At 38.5% G+C, this 21,715-nt stretch overlaps 1 protein-coding gene across 3 annotated transcripts in view; it reads left to right on the plus strand.

The window, feature by feature from the left end:
* Nyap2 (neuronal tyrosine-phosphorylated phosphoinositide-3-kinase adaptor 2) overlaps positions 1-21,715 on the plus strand; it is a 227,562-nt gene that overhangs the window by 166,022 nt on the left and 39,825 nt on the right. For all 3 annotated transcript variants that reach the window (XM_051190565.1, XM_051190567.1, XM_051190566.1), the window contains exon 6: positions 3,291-3,500. In XM_051190565.1, coding sequence (XP_051046522.1) covers positions 3,291-3,500 — 210 coding nt within the window. The remainder of the gene's footprint in view (positions 1-3,290; positions 3,501-21,715) is intronic.

Below are 21,715 nucleotides of genomic sequence, written 5' to 3' on the forward strand. Positions count from 1 at the left end.
GAGGAAAGATTTATTACAAAATAAATGCTCAAAAATATGCTTATGAATTTCTTACTAATATTTTGTCTCTGCTTTCTAATTGTAAAGTATATATGAAGGTACACACATTTAAAACTGAACAGTGTAGATTCTTCGACACTTTGTTCAAGTTTCTCTAAATACACCTCCGAAATTAACTGAAACTAACCCTTGGCACTTACAAAGAAAGACACAAAGAAGGAAACTATCGCTCCTTTTTTGTTTCCAAAGTAGTATTGGGCTTTCAAATAGTTGAGACTTCAGTCCTAAATTATACACCACTGATATTTTTGGTAGAATGATGCAAATAAGAATAAAGAAACCAACTTTGATGAAGACACCTTCACATAAATCTTCAACATTTAAAATATCTGAAAGTATAGTACTGGATGCAGCTTTAAGTTTGAACTTTATATATTTATATTTGGGCTAGTTCCAACTCCTGTGGCTCTTGTATATGTTATTAAAGAGAAGGTGGCAGAGAGAGACAGGAAGGAAGGAAGAGATGGAGGGGAATCTCATTTAAGAAGCAGATGACAGCACAAGCACATAAGTAGTCAACTGTGGAAGAGAAATTCAGGTGAAACAGATGGGCCCTTAGATTTAGGCCGCAGCATTCAGAAGCCAGAGTTGCATTTTCTTTGAGACTGTGAAGAAACAGCTTGGGGATGGCCTCTGTTGATCACTTCTGGTGCTGATTTAATTCCACTTGTCTCAGGGCACTGAATAGCAAGTTAAATGTTCTGTCCTCATGATTATGATTAAATATGTTACCATTCAAATACATTGACTTCTCATATTTGAGTTCAGTGTAACTGTAACCTAACTTTGTAACAGCTGTCTCGAGAGGCCTGAACTCTTTCTGAGATGACAATTGGATCAGACTACCCTCCTGGTTTGTTCATCACATAAAGTGGAATCCCTGTATTTATATAGCTGGAAGTGGCTGGAGCAGTGTGAAAACAAAAGAAGACCAGAGCAGTGAGAACAGAAAGGCTGTTCTTTCAGGGCTGTCATTTAGCAGAGTCTCCCAGCAGGCAGAGGAATGGGAGAGCAAAACGGCAAAAATGCGAAATTAAAGTGGCCCACAGGTGCTTCTCTATAATCACTGTGTAAACAAACTGTGCCCTTGCCCTTACTTAACAGCTTCCCCTTGTAACAAATAGCAGAGTGCTGACCAATCGTTGCAGCCAATCAGAGGCTGCAACTGCCCCCACACATCCAAATCAGGCACTATAACCAACTGGGCTATTTCTGTCTACCACTTCCTTTTTCTGTCTATAATTACTGCTTGCTAGCACTGCCAAGTGGAGCCCTGTGAGGCCCTCGGAACCCTGACCATTACTGCTCAATACACAGAAGCCTGCTCTTTTTACCATGCAGCAAGATAATGAGGAACCGAACATCATTTTTGTTTAAGCTGTTGAAAGCTGAAGAACAGTTGAAGCTAAATTAAGAGAAAAGAGAACAAAAATACAGTTTTAAAATTATGAGTTTATCAAAAATATTCATATGGATTAGACTTCTAATTTGATGAATTTTATATATTATTATTATCAAATGATCTTATTTAAAGGAAAGCACTATCAAGATCATGCCACTTTAATTCATTCATCCTCACTTGACTCTTCGGTTTAATTAGAAATATGGTACAGCCTATACATAGCAGAAAAATGATGAAAATGATGGACGAATTGACAAACTTGCTAAGTAAATAAAGTAGAAGACTTGTTAAACAGGATGTTTGCTGGTAGCTGAACCAGTCCTAAAGAATGAAAAACCAAACAAAGCATATGCCTTTCAAGAATTTGGAGTTCAGGGGCAAAGTAAATATGTGGAAAGACAACATGCTATCTTGCTATATAAATGACAAGAAGGCATGACCATGGTGGAGGTAACACTTCAGAAGACACTGAAGTCACCAAGAATCGATTGCTTTGCTCTACTAAGATTTAAGGGTAGTCAGGGTAGAGCTTGAAGTTGTACAGGCAGCATTATTTTGTTCAGGAGTGGCAGAGGGTGACAGAAGCTATGATCAGTTAACACTGTTCCTTGGTTGGAGTGATTATGAGAGAGTTACATTAGAGAGAAGGCCACTGTGGCAGACAATAAAGAGGAAACTTGGTTATTGTGTTGGGAACTGGAAATGCCTCAAAGTATACTTGTCAGGTGGACATTATGACCACATTTGTATTATAAATGAATGTTGTGACTTGTACTTTGGATATCAAAGACAAAGTCAAGGAAGCCAGTTGTGACAATTCAAGAGACATAATTCAATTTAAGAGTTTCAATTGGGGTTCTTGAGGTAGACATGCAACAAGTAGAGAAGAGTAGGGAAAAGGCTCAGTAGACTTTTCTGACTGATGGATTTGAATTTGGGCTTTATCAGTCAAAGACAAGAACAGACAATCCGTTAGCATGGATGAATGGATAGCCAGGAAGAGGCATTAGTTGAGTAAGAAATATCTGTGCAGCACCTGAAATGTGAAATTCGTGTTATCTATAAGACAATTATTGGATAATGAACTAGGAGAACAGTCTTGCCTTTTGACGAAAAGTTTGGGAAATCATTAGAAATTAGCTGAGATTTTCATTGGAACCAGAAGAATAAAAATCATACAAAGAATCTATAGTGAATGAGGACAGTGTCTCAGCCATTGCCTTAGAGATAACCAGTCTGTAAAGAATGTGTCAAAAAAGAAAATTACGGGCGACATAGAAAAGGGGTTTGATGTAGAATAACATTCAAGTAAAGGAAGAATCTGTGAAACCATAAAAATGAATGCATAAAAACAAGTGACAGAAGGCTGTCCAGTTATTAGGAATTGTGGTAAATGTTTCAGCTAATAAAACCCACTATATTTGCTTAGCAATAGCAGTACTGGAGAATGGTTGGGTTGGATTCACGCCACAGTACAGTAAAGGAAAGGTGAGGGAGTAGAAAGTAGGAAGGACTGTAACATACTCCTTAAGAGAAATCCTTAAAGATGAAACCAAGAGGGGGAGTTAATAAAGAAGAGTTGCAATTCACTGAAGTATTGTATATCAAAAGAGAAAACGATTTTCTTTCTGGTGATATTAATGTGCCCACATCTTGGAAGAAAAGAAAATTCCTCATGGGACCCATTTCTGTTATATTTCAAAAACCGGGGTCTCCAGTACAATCCTTACAACATCTCGCAAGCACTTTAGAAAGGCATTCAAGTTTCTAATAACAATTTCAGGGAGGATTTAATTCTCAAATAACAAGCAATTTTATTAATGCACAGAATCCACCGAGGAGCTGAAAGTCCGAAGCCACAGCACGGAGCCATTACCAAAGCTGGACAGCAAAGAGAGAGGTCATCATGGAGCAGCTTCTTCCAGGGAGCCAAGGAAAGCTCAAGAATGGGACGGAACACCGGGTCCACCTGTGGTCACCAGCAGAATGGGCAGGTGCTCCGTGAGCCCCACCTTGTTGGCTGGAAATCACAGTTCCGGTAAGCAGGCCCTGTTCTTCCACAAGGCTCTGTCAGTGTATAGGCTGCTCTTAGGCAACCATCAGCTCAGGCCAGTCTGCCTCCACTCAGACTCCAACCCCAGACATACATGTAACAGGGTCAGCTCATGCAGCACATTCCGGGGCGCTACTCACAGGGATGGTAAGGAAAATGGTGGTTCTTGAAGTTCTGCCATGCAGCAGTGTACATCTAGAAACACTTAGTTCTAGCTGTCTTCAAAAGTGACTATAGACCCCAGCTAAGTCGACTTCAATTTGAAATTAGATCTAGTGTTTGTGGTTCTTTTTCTTAAGAAACTTTTTTAGGCAGCCAGTGAAATTTGATCAGAAGTAAAACGCAGAATAGAAATGTAACAGTAACGTTCTGAAGGCACAAGACGGAGAATCTGGTTTGAGTCACATGGGCATGTAACATGGCATGAAATTCTCAAACCCAAACCAAAAGAGGAAACATTAATGTACCTTTCAATTTCATATCTTGATACTTAAATAGGCAATGCAATTCTGCATGGCTAACAGATAAGTATTATTAAACAACAATTTTGTAAAACAGCATATGTTTGCTTTGATTTGATTCATTTATATGTTGGACTCACAGAGAGCTGTCAATTAAAATAAACAGTGAATAATCAAGGAACCTCCTGCAGTTTTCACATTTCTGTTCTGAAAGATTTCTAGGTCCCTAAAGAAAAGACCAATCCTTTCATGTTCTTTTTGACTTTAATATTCATCAAGGAAAGCAATTTACACTAAGTTAACCTGTGTACTCCCTGATATGGGTAAGTTAAAATACAGGAGACCAGTGATCTCTGGATTTAGGGAGGAATTTTTCTTGGAATAGACCTACCCATATCTACCCAGGTTTAGAAGGTTAGGTAAAGCTGATGGTGGAGCCATCCCATGTAAACTATGAAATATTTACCTTTCGGCTCAAGTTAAAAACTATTAGAAGAAAAATTTGATGCATGTACAGAGATTCTAAATGATTTTTATATTAAAGTAAAAGTGGCGATAGTTACACATGATGATTAGTCTAATTGTCAATTGGATACACTCTAGAATCATCTAGAAAAAAATGTCACTGAAGAATTGATGTTACCAAGGGATTGATTGTGTAGATCAATTTAGTTGTGGTCATGCCTGTGGGAGATTATCCTGACTACATTAATTGATATGGAAAAATTCAACCCACTACAGTTAGCACCATTCCATAGTTTGGGCACTGAGCATTTTATGAGTGGGTTAAATGAGCCGAGTAGTCAGTATGCATGCATTAATTCTCTCTTAATTGTGCTCTTAACTGGCTGCTTCAAGTTCCTGTAAGCCTAGTATTGTGAGCTTAAATAAACTCTTTCCCCTCAAAGTGGCTTTTGACAACTAGAAGTGAAATTAAGACTACCTGCACATTTATTTCAAAAACAAAATATGTAAATAAAAATAGTAGACTTACCAGCTAAGACTAATAACTAATTTAGAGTTTATCAACATTTTCATAGACTCATCTAAAATTGTACAACTTCTACCTAAAGTATGTGAATGATAGACTCATAATATAGACATGTTTAATAAAAACAAAAATTGTTACCTGAGTACCTGTGATGCAACAGCCAACATTTAGGGGCAGATGTCATAATGATCAGTCAAATATCCTTCCTTATATTCACTGGTTCTTTACAGTCTATTAATAGACAAATATATTATTGTAATGTAATGCTTACCTTAGTCAGTGGTACCCAAAGAAACAAAACCAATAGATATTCATGTACAGAAAGTGATTTATTACAAGGGACATCTTCACATCACCGTGAAAACTTGGAAGATCCAGACCTGCTATTTGCAAGCTGATGGTACAGAAAAGCCCTTGGCAGGTAATGAAGACCAAATTCAGTGTCAATGGCACAAGCCACATCCTGAGTTTAGAAGTGTCAATGTCTATGCATGGGTAAAATTGAAAGTTGCAGCTCAAGAAGAGAGAAAGAATCTGATCTATCCTTTTGCGTTTAGACCCCCAATGGCTGGCATGAGGTTTGTGAGCATCTGTTGATTCAAATACCCATCCCTTACAGAGTTTAAAAGAATGCTTTAACTGATTATCTTAGATCCCTTAGTTCAGGCAAGTTGATAATACAGAATAATATGTGAAAAGAAATGAGTGAATTCTTTCAAGAAGAAGTTGGCTTTGGAAGGAACAATCAGGTGCTTTGGTAGAAAAGATGTAATTTCTAGAGGTTCACCAGGATGAGAGAAATAAAATGCCATACTTTCTTGTAAGACCTGAAAACCTAGAGGACACATACACATATACATGCACGTGCACACACACACACACACACACACACACACACACACACACACACACACACATACACACACATACACACACACACACACACACACACACACACACACACGTTCAGCATGAAGAACTTAGGGCCGTTAATTGGGAATCAACTGAAGCAGATGAGAATCTGAAGGACCCCATGTACTAACTGGAAACACTTTCATCATCAAGCACAAGTTAACAGTGTTCCATGTGGTGCACATTACTGGTGCTGATGAGTACCACTGAATCTGGAGGTGTGTAGCTACAGATTTTCTACAACTGTCCCTGGATGCCACCCTGTCCTTAGAGCTCAGGGCTCTGCTTTGCTTTCTTCAATATTTTTGTTCCACAGCCATGGGTTGTAAAATGAAGGTTGACTTTTTCAACGCCGTCCAATTGATCAGAATTGAGATCAGAAGATCAATTCTGAGATCCACCCCTGACTGAAGCGGAAAAGGTCTTCCCTGGAGAAAGCAAGAACCTTCCTCTTGCTCAGTAAGGGAGAGAGGGTGCACCTAGTAGATATAATGAGAAAATGAACTTGCATCACCTTAGGCACTTAGCTACTTTATGACTTTAAATTTGAGTGAGAAGACCATTACCTGAGAAATAGGTAGTATACGTGAGATATGGAGCAAGGAATAAACCAGAGAGTTAGGCATTGAATTTTGCCTTTCAATTTGGAAACATGATTGGATATCTAAATGAGGGGCCAGCAAACAGTGGGAATCACAAGATTTACCAGAACTTCAGGCCTAGACTAGAGATCTTAGGAATGGTTGCAAGATAGAGTGAATGAGCCATACATGAAGAAGAGAGGAGACATGAGAGAGTAGGCAATCGATATGGGATCCAGGGAGTCTATTGTTTAGAACTTACAAAAAAAAAAAACCTAGGCTGGTGTGAATGGAAATAACAGAATTATGTGGTGAATGATCTGACTCTCACTAAATAGCTTGTTGCACAGAAATTGGCAAGCACATCGCTTATGTTCTTTAGCACTTGGACATGCACTTTCTAACAAGTTTGGAGCTTAAATAAAAAAATGTTCGAAGGCTCCACATTCTTCCTTGAGCTCCTGAAGCATTTTTTTGTTTGCAACATTACAAGCCTATCTTCTGATTATAGAGCAACAAACCATCTATCAATGAAAGGGAATGGAAAACATGATTTTGGTCTCTTATGCCCTTTACTTTTGGTTCTACAACAGTTAGATATGTATAGTAGTAAAAAAGGGGGCTTGTCAAAAATTTGATTCTATAGTTTAAAATTTTCAAAATGTAGCTGGTGGTGGTCCATACCTTTAATCGCAGCATTTGGTGAGACAAGGGGCAGTTGAGGTCTGTTAGTTCAATGCCAGCCTGGTCTGTGAAACAAGTTCCAGGCTAACCAGTGCTACATAGTAAGATCCTGTGTCAAGAAGAAAAACAATATCCAAACAACAAGAAAACCCACAATGTAGAAGCAAATGCAGAGGCATGAATTTATGACAGCTCTCTTCTGAGTTTTGCATGTGAAGGTGTCATTCCAAACAATTGTTACTGTTACTCAACTACTTAGTCTTTCCTTCTACTTCTCTTTGTTTTTTTCTCTCTCTCTCCCTTTTTTGACAAAAGGAAAAGGTGTTTCTTATGTCTTGAGCATTATTTTTCTGATCAGAAAGAGTTTAAAATGGGCCAGATATGTTCTAAAAAACCATAGTTCCATCAGTGAAGATATGCAAAGAAATGAATCCCATTCACTGTTGGTGTTTTAAACAAGCCAGCCACCACCTGAATTCCATGGACCTGCAAAATGTCCTGGGTCAGTAATAGGAAGATAGCCACTCATGGAGAATATTCTGGACTTGTTGTTTCTGAAGAGAAGAGAATAAGCCAATCCTAACTGCCTCTCCTTCTACACACTTCAGTATATTCTTGGGTTCTGGGGTCATTGAGCCACTAAAGCCTTGCTAGAGATGCTAGAATAGTAATCTACAACACTCTTCTTTCAGTTGCATAGTTATCAATGGCACCATACCTTACAGGGGAGGAAGGGTAGTCTATGTACACACTCCTCTTTCTCATAAAGTTTCTTTCCTCTCTCTGGTGCTCTGATGTGCCCTTTACAGTCACACACACACACACACACACACACACACACACACACACCCCTACAACACCAGGCATGCATGCTTACACATACACACATTTGCATGAACAATTGCTGTTCCCAAGGTAGTTTAGCTCCTTGGAATGGCTCTTCTTAACAGCACTGCTGAGAAATGGAGGAATTGCTGAAGTACAGAAAACATGTCAGCACATCCCCCATTCTAATTAACATTGCCACTGGTTGCTACAGTAGTTTATTAAACTACTGTTGTTTAGTAAGTCAGAACATCCCCAGAGGGTGATTCCTGAAAGCAGTGGAGAACTGGAATCGCATACTCATGAATATAATGGGGGGATGTGGGCGAATTTATGAGAATAAATAAGGTATTAACAACACCTCAGACTTCAGTCAGTTATAGTTTCCATAGCTTGTGTTTAAAGCTGTTTCTGGGAACTCCCACATATTTATACATATGCATAATAGGCTGTGTGCTACAGTCTCTGTGTTATAGGATCTTACTCTGTTTCTTTATGGCACAGAAATGTTCACTGTATATTAATTCTATTTAATCAAACATTATTTTCATGATTACCTACTATTTACATCAAAAATCATTCTAAGAACGTGAAAAGATGCAAATTTCAAGAATGATAATGGGATACACATACACAAAGATCTCAGATCTTCCCAAGAGCCACTGTTATCAACAATTAATTGAGTAAAGGACAGTGTTGCACATAGAACAAAGATGAACTGCAGCTTGGAGTCGGTTTTGGCTTGGTCTTGTCAGTCTGGCCTGAATGCTTTGGGTTGGAAGCAAACTTTCTCTCTGTCTCTCTCTTCCTCTCTTTTTCTCTCCCTCCCCCACCTCTCTCTCACTCACACACAGAAACACATAGAAAGGGAGTTATTCATACATAATTTATGCCTAGACAATCTACAGAGGTAATTGGGTTCAAATCTATAACCTTTTCATTACAGATGGAATTCCCAAATACTTGTATTCATGCACTGTATATCTGTCACATACATACAGTCACATGCATATGAATCAATATAATCACATACCCCCATATGCAAACAAATAGCATTAGCACATATACTCAATCACATACATATGCAGTCACATACTAACATTATCACATACAGCTAGTCACAGGATCGCAGAAATATATGTACACCCCATACACCTAACCTACACACCAAACCACATATACATATCAACATTGTGATATATAATCACAGTAAATCAACACATGTACAATCACATACCCTCATGCATTCACATACATTTAATCATACATGTACATTATCACAAGACAATTACCTGCATACAAACATGTACACAAATCACGTACAATTACACATGATCACACACAGGTCACATGCTTTCAATTATCCGGGATCACACCAAAACAACACAAAATCCATGTATGTACAGACCACAACAAATCACACATACATATGCACAAGCACGCATAAAAATCGCTCTCAAGCCACATATAAACCACACATGTACCATCACACAAATTTCATACACCAAAACCACACACACCACCATACAAATCACACAAAACCGTGCACACAAAGTCAATCTAAACTCCTAACACTGGTTTCTGTCTCTGCCTCTAACTGCCTTCTTAGGCTACAGAGTAGAGTTCAGATGAGGACACCAATACTCATTTTGCAAGTTCTTCTGTGGATTGCTTTTGTCTTGGGATATGAGACTAATTATCTTATATTATTGTGTAATTAGCTTTTGCATTTTATACCCTGCTTATTTCCATTCAAAGTCTATTAAGAAACACCCTGACCACTTAAAATACTTAACACACTCCCGTTTCTCCCTTTCTGGTTATTTCCCAATGCTGTCTGAACAGCATCAGGAAAAGAAGAAATAATACCATTTCTCCAGTTGACACAAATTCTGGGGACAAAAATCACAGCTTTCCACAGAGAAATAGTGGAACCATTGGGGGTGTACTTTCCATGAGTCTCTGAAGGCTCCATATGAGAATCTGGCCATGTGTTTACTACTAGAATTCAAAAGGCTAAATTCCAGCGTGAGACAAGAGTGTGAAAAACCAAGCAGCAGGGGCCAGCAAATGTTTCCCAAGGAAATAACCAAGTGCAGGAACTGGGAAGAGAAGCCTATGATGAAAGTGGCTTCCGGTGCATGAGCCCACTGCACAGGATGGTAGCCTGGAGGGTTGTAAATACAAAGCTCACAGCTGTGTGGGGCTGAAGTGGAGGCAGGCAGGAAGCCAGAATGCAACCCACAGCCAAGTCCACATTACAATGAGATCTACCAGAGAGCTTTGCTATTATTCTTGGTGCAGAATAAAAGTGAATGCAATGTACTCGCAGGGTGGTCAAACACCATAGTTTGAAAATTAAGATGGTAAGGAAAACTGGGAGTGGAGATTTTCATTTACTTTACAAAGGTGTTAATTAGCAAGTGTGGGCTATTTTACCATCAATTTCACGTGCTTTCACAGCAAAATTAAAGCATTTCATCTGAAAGAAAGACAGTAAATTCAGAAATCATGATTTCTTTATCAGTTATTTCTGTTCAAACCCTCAAACTCTGTGACTAACTCCTTATTCGTAGTTCAGTGAATCAGCAGGCAGTTATTTGCTTTGTTCTTTGGTTTTTGTTTGTTTGTTTTGTTTTGCTGTTTTGTTTTTGATTTTTTTTTTTTTTTTTTGCTTTGAATCTGTTGCTCATTCAGCCAGTTGTGTGGTGGTTTGTATGGTCTCTGTGTGTGGTGTCTATGTGTGTATGTGTGTATTGTGTTTGTGATTTGTATGTATTGTGGTTTGTGTGTGTATTCGTATTCCTGTGTATGTTGTGTTTGTAGTTTGTGTGTGTTGTGGTTTGTGTGGTGTCTCTGTGTGTGTTATATTTGTGGTTTGTGTATGTTTTGGTGTGTGTGTGTGTGTGTGTGTGTGTGTGTGTGTGTGTGCACTGATTTATTTTCTTATGTCTATGGGTTGTTTGTCTAAAGGCCAGAAACTTCTGCTTCTATCTATGTTGGTTTCACCTCTCAGCATGTTGGCAAAGTATTGTTCATATGCTGGTGGCAGAATTGGAGAAAATCAGGTGTAAGTCCTCATGCTCCCCGAGACAAAGGCTCCAGAGTCATGCCCAGTAACTTCTATCCCATTACATTGGACACAAAAGACAAAAGGTCAACATAGATTCACAGAATGGGAAAAGGACCTCGCTTCTTGGTAAAAAAAAAAAAAAAAAAAAAAAAAAAAAAAGCTATGAATGCAGATTCCAAAGGTCTGAATGTAGGGTTAGCATTGCATGGAGATGCAATGGGGGGAAAGGAAGGGGATGATGTGGAAATTATGACATAATATTATAACAGTTAATATTAGCTTCTTAAAGTAAGACAGAAAGCTACTTCCTCACGGTCATCTGGCTACTATTTATTATGCTGTTCCAATTTTAATAACAGATTTCAGAAGCCCATGGAATTGTCTTTCTCTTAGCAAGAGGGTATTCCATGTGATCATTTGGCATTTAGATCCCACATGATACAGAGAAAATACCAAATATTGTTTTCTTATTAAAAAATATGATTTCAAAGACAGTGAATGATTGAACAAATGTCAAGTAGGATATTCATCAAAGAGATAAAATGATTGTGTGTTTGTTAATATCTTCTTATGCTTATTTCCTTGCCAATATAACATAGTTTAAATCCTGTTGATTTCACTATGGAGAACAGAAGTAGTGTAATAAATTAAAATTATTTTCTTAACTTTTTAAACATTTATTTTGTGTGAATATGAGCATGTGTTTGTATATGTGAATGCATGTGCCTCTGTGTGTGTGTGTGTGTGTGTGTGTTTGTGCCTGTTTGTGGTTTGTGTGCATTTGTGATGTTGTGATGCATGGTTGCAGGAGTACATGTGCTATACTGTAAGTATGGAGGTTAGAGATAATTCTGGAAGTCCATTCTTTCCTGTCACCTTTCAGGGCTTGGGGATCAAATTCATGTACAAGATATTTTTAGCCCCTAAGCCAATTTGATGGTGCAAGATTACTTTAGATAACTGTGCATGTTATAACAAACTGTGAGGTTTGCCTTAGATCATGTCTCTTAATTCCATCTACTAATGTATACTTACCTGATTAAAAAAATGTTATGCACATGATCTAGTCTTTTAAAACACACACACACACAAACACAAACTTGAAGCCCTGTAGCCAGTGAGTACATATATAGCTAAGAAAATCCTTTGGAGTCTATGTGTTGTTCTTTCCAAAGAAAGCATTCTGTCTTATCCTAGGGAGAAAGTTCACAAAGCTTTCAAGAAAAGTTGAAAGAGACTCGGATAGCATCAGTCTAGCAGAAGCTTCACATAGGCTTCAAGTTACAAATTTCCATGCATTTTTAAAGTCCTTAATGACATAGGCAATGAAATTTCCTTTATCTTAGCTTTGAATGACAGCAGAGTTCCATAATTCTTTCAAGTCATTATCATTGACACAATATTTTATTAATGTTTTTTGTCAAGCATCACTTTCTTCACTGAAAATAGAAAGCAAGAAGTGTTGTCACAAGTACTGTCATAGCCCTCAGCCCCATGTTTCTAAGATATGGTTTTGTTTGCTGTTTGTCTATGCCTGTGCACTTGGGGTTCTTCTTATATACAAAGGTTAGATCCAGGTCCATCTTTGTGTTGTAGCATCAGAATGTTCATCAGAAGTTTACCATTCTTCCGGCATCACCAACAGTGACAAATACATCATCATTTTCAAAGAGAAAACATCTTGTCTACAAATTGATGGATGCAAATGCCGTGTTCATTGTGATTCTATCCTGGAATCTGTTTTCTCTTGCTTAGACTAACATGACTCTGTTGTCCTATATCTGTTTCCCACATTTCCAGGCTCCTTGAACAACTCTCTCCAGTATCTGTGCAGTTTCCCCAATTTCCATGAAGGTGATTGGAATCAGAATGACAGCTGCAGACACCTTATGAGCCTTGGCTTTGGTGTGGAGTCCCACTGCTGGAGCGCTCAGTCTCCCAGAGGACAGAACATTACTCCTGCCTGGCTGCTCTTCTCCTGTTGCCTTTTGTCTTTCTTTTCTCTCATTTTGTCTTTTATCCAAATTCTGGTCAGGAAAGGCCCATCTCACATTGGACTTCTTACAGAAAGCTTTCCTTCACTGTTCTGGGCTGTTAGTTTTCTTGGCTTTGGTAGGAAGAGCACTGCAATGTCCAAGTATCTACAAGGGTAAGTGTAGTATTTATCTAAAAGTCACTGTGTTCAGGAGCTATGCTTAGTGTGTTCCATATTTAACTCAATCAACCCTACTAAACCTTGCCTTAATTCTATTTTTTGTTTGATTTATTAACATTGTTATTACTATATTACTATTATTTTGATTGTGAGCCTTCAACACCTGATACATTTTCACAGTCACTGACTTTAATTTTCAAAATTGTTTTGTTACATATTAGTATCATCCATCATTTGTAAATAAACCTCAGAAAGGTGAAAGTGTCTGCCTAGTTTCCTCAACAATATAACAATATAAAACAGAATTAGCAGTTAAATCACTATTCATGAAAATCCAGACCTGCTGTCTTCTTCTATTACATTCTCTCTCCCTGGCTTTCTTAAATCACAGTGGCTTCTGGAGAATGTAGACTCAGAGGGTGAAGTATCTGTTGGCCCTCCTGCTTCTTTTGAAACTTTATGTACCTGTCAGAACCCATGACTCCGTTTAGCTGTCAGGCTTGATATTATCAACCAGAAAATTCATACTGACAACCCTCAGGCTTTACAAAGCTGGAGCGAGGGAATCATTTGACTGGATGCTTTCTGAAGACTATGCTATGTTTAAAACTTGGGAGCTTTAGTTAAAAAGAAGAATCCTATGAGGGACAAACATAGAGGGCTCCAGGAAAGGGAAATAGTTAAGATCTGGGTGAACTGGGAAGAGGAATAGAAGGGAAGGGATGGGGGATGGGAGCATGAGGGCTTGGCTCAAGATGGCTGAGTTGGGGGAGGGACAGCGAGGGGGAACAATAAAAGAGATCTGGATATAGCAAAACATTAGGGGGTGTGGAGAAACCAGATGCTAGGGAAATCCCCCCAAATCCACAAGGATGACCCATGCTAAGACTCTTAGCAATAGTGGAAAGAGTGCATGGACTGGCCTTCCCTTATAATCAGATTAGTGACTACCCTAATTGTCATCATAGAACCAACATCCAGTAACTGACAGAAGCAGACACAGTGATCCATAGCCAAGCACAGGGTTGAGATCCTGGAGTTCAGTTGAAGAAAGGGAGGAGGGATCATATGAGCAAGGAGGGTCAAGATGGCAATGGGAAAAAAATCACAGACAGCTGACACAAGCTAGTGGGAGCTCACAGATTCTGGACTGATAGCTGGGGAACTGCATGGGACTGAACTAGGCTCCCTGAATGTGAATGATAGTTTTGTGGCTTGATCTGTTTCTGGGGCCCTGGAAGTGGGACCAGGACTTATCCTGGGTACATGAATTGGAGCCCGCTTTTTGAGCTCATTCTCTATGGTGGGATATCTTGCTCAGCTTAGATAAAGAGGAGAAGGGGCTTGGTCCTGCTTCAATTTGATATGCTATGCTTTATTGACTCTCCAAGGGAGGACTTACCCCCTAGGGAGGGAGGAGTAGATGCTGGGAGGGATGGAATAAAGTGGGGAGCAGGAGAAGGGGAGGGAATGGAACTAGGACTAGTATGTAAAACAATAAATAAATAAATAAATAAATAAATAAATAAATAAATAAATAGTACTATTGGAGAAAAAGGGAGCTTTCACATGCTTACAACTAAATGTGGAAATCTTGGACCCTCATTAGCCTGGGATGCTTCAGTCTTCTTGACATGATTCGTGCTTTCCAAGTCACCCACATGCCTATCTCTGAGTTCTGAGGTCCTGAATATGAAATGGCTTTTCTTTTTCACTGAGAGGTATGTTTTCATTTCTGTGCTTCTAAGAAATGAGGAAATATATAGCTTAGACTAAAGGGCTTCATACTGTAAGAAAAATGATAAAATAATTTCCTCTGTGAGAGTGAAATATGTTTGTTGACATGTTTTCTATGTGGGCAAAATCATGTCTGGTTTCAAGAAGGAAGCTTTTCAATAATATGCCTTTCTTTTCAATGAACATCTTCGCTACCATCGCATCCCTGACCCATCCTATTACTGACCCATCCCATCACATACACAATCTATTCCTGATTCAACTCATTACTGACTCACCCTATTTCTGATCCATCATATCTCTGATCTATGCCAGCACTGACATACTCTATCCCTGAACCATCTCACCCTTCACCCATCCCGTTACAGACCCATTTAATCATTGACCTATTCTATCACTGACACATTCCATCCATGGCCTATCCAATCACTGATCTATCCCATCACTTACTGACTCCTTAAGACCATGAACTCTGAAAGGTGAGGATAGAGAAGCAAGGGTGTTTCTTTTTTTATGAATTTCATGCTTGTCTAGGCATAAATTATGTATGAATAACTCCCTTTCTATGTGTTTCTGTGTGTGAGTGAGAGAGAGGTGGGGGAGGGAGAGAAAAAGAGAGGAAGAGAGAGACAGAGAGAAAGTTTGCTTCCAACCCAAAGCATTCAGGCCAGACTGACAAGACCAAGCCAAAACCGACTCCAAGCTGCAGTTCATCTTTGTTCTATGTGCAACACTGTCCTTTACTCAATTAATTGTTGATAACAGTGGCTCTTGGGAAGATCTGAGATCTTTGTGTATGTGTATCCCATTATCATTCTTGAAATTTGCATCTTTTCACGTTCTTAGAATGATTTTTGATGTAAATAGTAGGTAATCATGAAAATAATGTTTGATTAAATAGAATTAATATACAGTGAACATTTCTGTGCCATAAAGAAACAGAGTAAGATCCTATAACACAGAGACTGTAGCACACAGCCTATTATGCATATGTATAAATATGTGGGAGTTCCCAGAAACAGCTTTAAACACAAGCTATGGAAATTCAAAAGAGCATACACATACGTGGATAGATGTTAGTAAATGATTTTTTTTAACAAAATAATACTAAGGCTCAAAATTATAACAGGGTGTAATATTCAGGATTCTTTGGTAAGTAATATTTTCAAACCAAGAAACAGACTTCAAGTTGTTTGTTTTATTTTGTTTTTATTTCAGCATAGGCCTTGCCCAGAGACTTACAGAATTTCCCTATTTCCACTTTGATGTTCAATAGCCATTCATTTTTTATTCATATATTTTATATTCAGTTCCATATTATTAGGTATTGAGTATCTACTAGAGGTTAGTGGTGGTGATGGTGGCAGAGCTAAAAGTTCAGCTACAACACTTCTTTGGAACACATTGTCTGGCATTCTGATGATGTAGATACCAAGGCCTCGAGACTAATTAGGAGAAATTACATTATAGCAAGAGGACCAGGAAGGTCTATGCCTTTAAGATTGGATGTCCCATGTGTATAGGAGCTGAAAGGAGAGCAGAGAGGCAGTTCAACGCCTGCATTTGTGATTTGAGTCTTACCTAAAAAACGACAGGAAGCCATTTATGGATTTTTAAAACCAGGGCTTAGGTGATCAGTGGGAGTCTCTAATTTCTCATCCTCTTAAAGCAAGGGCAACAGAATTATGGATATAAATATCCTGTCCGAAATGGCATGCCTTATAAAAGCAAAGGAGAAATGTTTTCCTCGCTCCTCAGTCCATGTAATTTCTGTTTCTGTAACTAAGTAGAAGGTGTGTTGTTCCTGGTTGTGTTATTGTGTTACCATGTTATAGTATTAATTCTTGAAAGCCTGAGCAACCAAATCACACATGTGTTTTGCTCATTTATGAAAACACAAAACAGAAAAGTGATACATACTTAGGTGGGCACTGACTTGTCCCACACATCTGTAAGAAACAGGCTCAGGGGTGATGGGAAGGTGCTGTCTGATACCTAGGAGCTTGTTCTTGCTTTCCCAAGGGTTTGATGGTAGAAACATCATTGCTACCCTTGCCCCCAATACAATAAAATGGGACACTGGTCTTTGCTTTTCCAGTAGTTTTCTAGAAATTTTCTTAAGCAATTGTATTCTCATTTTAAATTGGAGGCAAGAGTAAGGTGTTAATTAAAGTTATAGGGCAGTCTGAAGTCAAGGATTTAGGTGACATTGACTTGGCTGTGACAGTACCTGCCCACAAAGCCACTTAGAGTTTTAAGCTAGAGTCTGAACATTCCAGATTTATAGTATCAACCAAACTTTATTACCATCAAAAATGTACACAGAACATATAGAGATTCTATGAACACTATAGAAAAATACAATCTGGTGATGATTTCATTGTTGTCAAAGAAACCTTGAATTTCCAGCTAATTTTTGAGTCCCTTGAGGAGAAGCAGCCATAGACAGCTAAGCTGATAGAGAAGGCAGCTTTATATCACTTCTCTCAGTAAAAGATTAAACCTGCCTGAGCACATGGATGGCTACGTGCTGGCTGAGTTTTGGTTATAACTCCAGCAACCAGGGTCTTTCTCTGCCTGGCACATCACTCTTACCCTGCCCCCTGGGGATACCAACCTTGGTAATGCTCCTATTGGCAGCATTTGGCTATCTTGGCCAAGACCCCATGGGTCTACTGTACCAACACTACTCAAAAAGAACACTCTTGCTGTTTCTTTGAAAATCCATAGAAACCATTACCTAACAGTATAGGCTCAGTCTGACTTCTGTTAGGCAGTGAGACTAGTTCAGGAAGTGTAATGTTTTCACTGCCATCTCCTGTTCAAGACAGGAACTACAAACTCCAAATCATCCCTCCTTCCAGCCACACACCCTCCCTTCACCTGCTGTGGGTGTTCTAGCTCTTTCTCTCTCATCCTCTCCTCATCCTCTCCATCCTTTAACTTGAAGATTGCACAGTGTATTTTAGCAGTTGTTTTTGCAAGAAGCATGGAAAACTTAAGAGGTGGAGAAAATTCTATTATATAAATATGGACTATAAATTAATTCATATTATAGTCACCTTTAAAATATGGTTTAAAATTATTTCTTTCATGAATACTTAATGAGTTCCTATCACAGACCAGTCATAATCATGCTAAGGTTGAACATATGTAGGAAATCCAGCTACAGATAGATAGGTAGTTAATGGGGGAAGAGTAATGGCTTTTGACATAAGTGCATATATTCCTCTTCAGTGTCTTCCAGAAGCTCAATGAACAGTAATATTTTAAAGGTTATTCATAATTTTCTCATATCGATAAACTTATCATATCTATAAAAATCCATTATTTTTTTTCTCGACCTGCAAAGTACAATGTTCCCTTACTGTGATTTATAAGCTAGTGTGCCTAGAAAATTACCAGTTCACCAAGACTATCCTAAGTGCCGTTCTGCCATATGCTAAATCAGTCCATTATAAAATCAATAAAAGAAATACATTAATATCATACCCTGATATCACAAGAAAAGCCTTCAGTGTTGGATGTTCTCTAGCTCATGTTGATAGATCCAAGTACTCAAAATTTGGTTTTACCTGAATGCTTGAATTCACTGTTGTGAACAGATACTGTCACATCCTATCTTTGAACTTATAGAATCTGTGCATTCATTCTTGAGAAAATAGTTGTCTTCCCAAGCCTGTGAGGTAGGTAACAGAGCAGCACAGGTATGGTTGGGAACCTCTGCTATGAGGGGGTTAAGAAGCAGCAGGTTTGAGCATTGTTTTTGTCGTTTCAGTGTATCTGCCAACACAGTGAATTAAAATTCTTGATATTTTCATAGAAAAGGAATTCTTCTCTGATATTAAAGATATTAGGGTCCCTGGAACTTCTGCTATAGAGTAAACAAGAATAGCCACTAAAGGAGCCAGGTTGAAATAAGCTCCTGCGTATGGTCTTTGGTCAGCCACATGTACCTTTGCTGCTGTCTGTAATAGTCATTAATTTAGCAGCATAGAGACTTAAGATACTGAAATAAAACATGTCATTTCCCTTTATGTGCCTCTAGTTGAGCATGAAATTTATAACTGCTCCCAGTTTCATGTTTGCTCATTAGCCTATTACAAAATCTACTCTAATAAAAAGGAAATGTCATTAGTGTTATGGCCAATTTTAATTTTTCAGAAGGAAATAGTTTTAATATCAACAAGTTAAGTCACATGAAAAATTTAAATCTACTCCTTTTTTCTGTTTTGTTAGTCTTTAACAGAATAGATGGTACTGACATAGGAAAACATGTTTATGCTGCATTCCATTATGCCACCCCTTCGATTACAGAATCGAAGGTCACCATACAGGGAGAAATGTGATTGATATTCTCCTAAATGAATATGAGAGAGTAGGGATTTTGAGCCCTCAGATCACAAAATGGAATGGAATGAATATTTCCACTAAGATATGTATACGATTCTCTTTCTCTTACATGCAATAACCCTTATAGTTCTCCACATCTATTCACAGATCACAAGTGCCACACTGCATGGCTACTTCACTATTCTTTGGAGTTTAGGTTTGTACCAGGTCTCTGACAATGCTGATAATTACCACACAGTAGTAGAGTGAGTGACCCTACTATTTGACCCTTCATAGAACACTGGAGCTAGCTGGCTTAGGGTGTTGGAAGTCATTCACAGCTGTTCATGTCTCTCTTGTCACATCAGAGGAAAATTCCTTGGAAATCTAGAGAAAGACACTGCCTTCTTCCATGACAGAGTTTTTTTCATCTTGATGACTTTTTTCTGTTTCTCCATATCCACAAAAAATGGTGATAGCATTTTCAGATTCATCCTCCCATCAGAGCCACACGCATAACACTCAGGCCTGTCACTCTCTCAGAGATCTACAGAAATATCTAAGACAAAAGGCAGACTTGGGAGGTAACTCAGTCATGAAAATGACTGTCACATAAATGTTAGGACTTCAGTTTAACCCCCAGAACCCATGCAAAATAAAAGCATGTATAATGGTGTTCACCTATAATCCCAGAACTTGGGGATGAAGATAACCCCTAAGGTTGCCTGGCCGCCCAAACTGGACTAATGAGTGAACTCCAGGCAAGTGAAGGATTCTATCTTAAAAAATAAACTGGAATGCACCTGAGGGAAAGTGAAGTTGTCCTCTGTCCTCCACACGCATGCACATACATGTACGTGCACCTACATACTCCTGTATACTCATATTCACGTGTATAGATACTCTGTCTCTCTCTCTCCTTCTCTGCCACCTCTCTCTCTCTCTCTCTCTCTCTCTCTCTCTCTCTCACACACACACACACACACACACATACACACACACACCCTGTAGTGTTAACAATAATAGAAATTTAGAAATAAAGTACAGTGTGTCATGGGGTGAAGTTGTGAAATTTACAAACAAAAGACACCTTTATGCTTGAAAAGGTTTTTTAGACTTGATTGTCCAATAGTTAAATTGATTTTGAGGGTATGATGCTAGGTTGGTTGCACACATTTTAACATCTCAAACTGAGGATGGTTAAGCTAGAGGCTTTTGAGTTCAGGGTCAGCCTAGTGGCCAATCACATGTCAATAAGACATGTGATTAATTTAAACTCAATAAAATAAAACCAAATTATAAAAACTCATTAATAAATGTGCATATGTGTGAAAATTAGATTTAGTTCACAGCTTGTGGTCATCTTAATATTTTGGTATGACAGGTAACAAAATTTTATATGTCTTTACAACATGTCACCAGGTCTTATGATTGTTAAGTTGCCAGTTTATCTCAAATGATTTAGATAATTAGTTTTTAAAATATCTTCAAAAAAAACCCATAGTTTGATGTGCTAGCAGAAAGGCTACTCACTAACTTCAGGGCAGTTCTGAGATGCTGATTGGCAGCTTTGAGCAGCAGAACTGACATGGAGACCAGGACAGGTCTCTGTTAGTACATGCTCTGATGAACGGAGCAGAGCATCAGAATAGTGAAAAGATGGTGGGTGCCCATATTTGAATGGATTGTCTTCTTTGACAATAGATGAAAGTGAGATCTTTTATTTTCATTTATTCATTCATTTTTGAGAAAATGTACTTATCTGTTAAGGTCATGCAGGTAGTCATTTGCCTTTCTGAAAGCAGGGACCACCAATCCACAACAGAGCAACTGCCTCCTCTTGGATCTTCTCCTGTATCAGTGCTCAGGAACACATTATAGGGGGAAGATAAGAAATGGTTTCTTCATTTGTTTCTGAGAGATGCTGTTAGCAATGGCTTTACCAGAGCCTACAAGAATATATAGCAGTTGACAGCTAATATTCTACAGGTCAACCCACCAGATGAATGACTTTCTGATGGTGAGCTCTGCTAGGCAAGGACCATGGGGTTACTGACTGTGAAAACTGGTTGCTTCTCTCTGTAATTTTTCTCATGTGTCACTACATTTATTCCTTAAAAATGTCTATCTTATATATATTCCATGTACTGGGCACACAAATAGCTGTGGATGATCGGGAAGATGCTATGTGCTTAAACTGTATAATTTTGATAAGTAGAAATAATGCTAGGATGTTTTTCTTAGCTCAGACTGACATAGGAAAATTACAAGATTCTCAGTTACAAAGACAGCTTTTCATACATTTAGCTGATTTATACTTCAGAGCAGATTCAAAATAGGCTAATTGCCCCTGCAAAGTTTGTACAAGGGCAAGTTCATAGGTATCTGTTTGTTGAACCAAAGTCACACTCAAAACATTAAGACAAAATTCCCTGCAGCAATTGACTTT

Source organism: Phodopus roborovskii, unplaced genomic scaffold (genome assembly GCF_943737965.1).
Source record: "Phodopus roborovskii unplaced genomic scaffold, PHOROB, whole genome shotgun sequence".
In the NCBI taxonomy this organism is placed as follows: domain Eukaryota; kingdom Metazoa; phylum Chordata; class Mammalia; order Rodentia; family Cricetidae; genus Phodopus; species Phodopus roborovskii.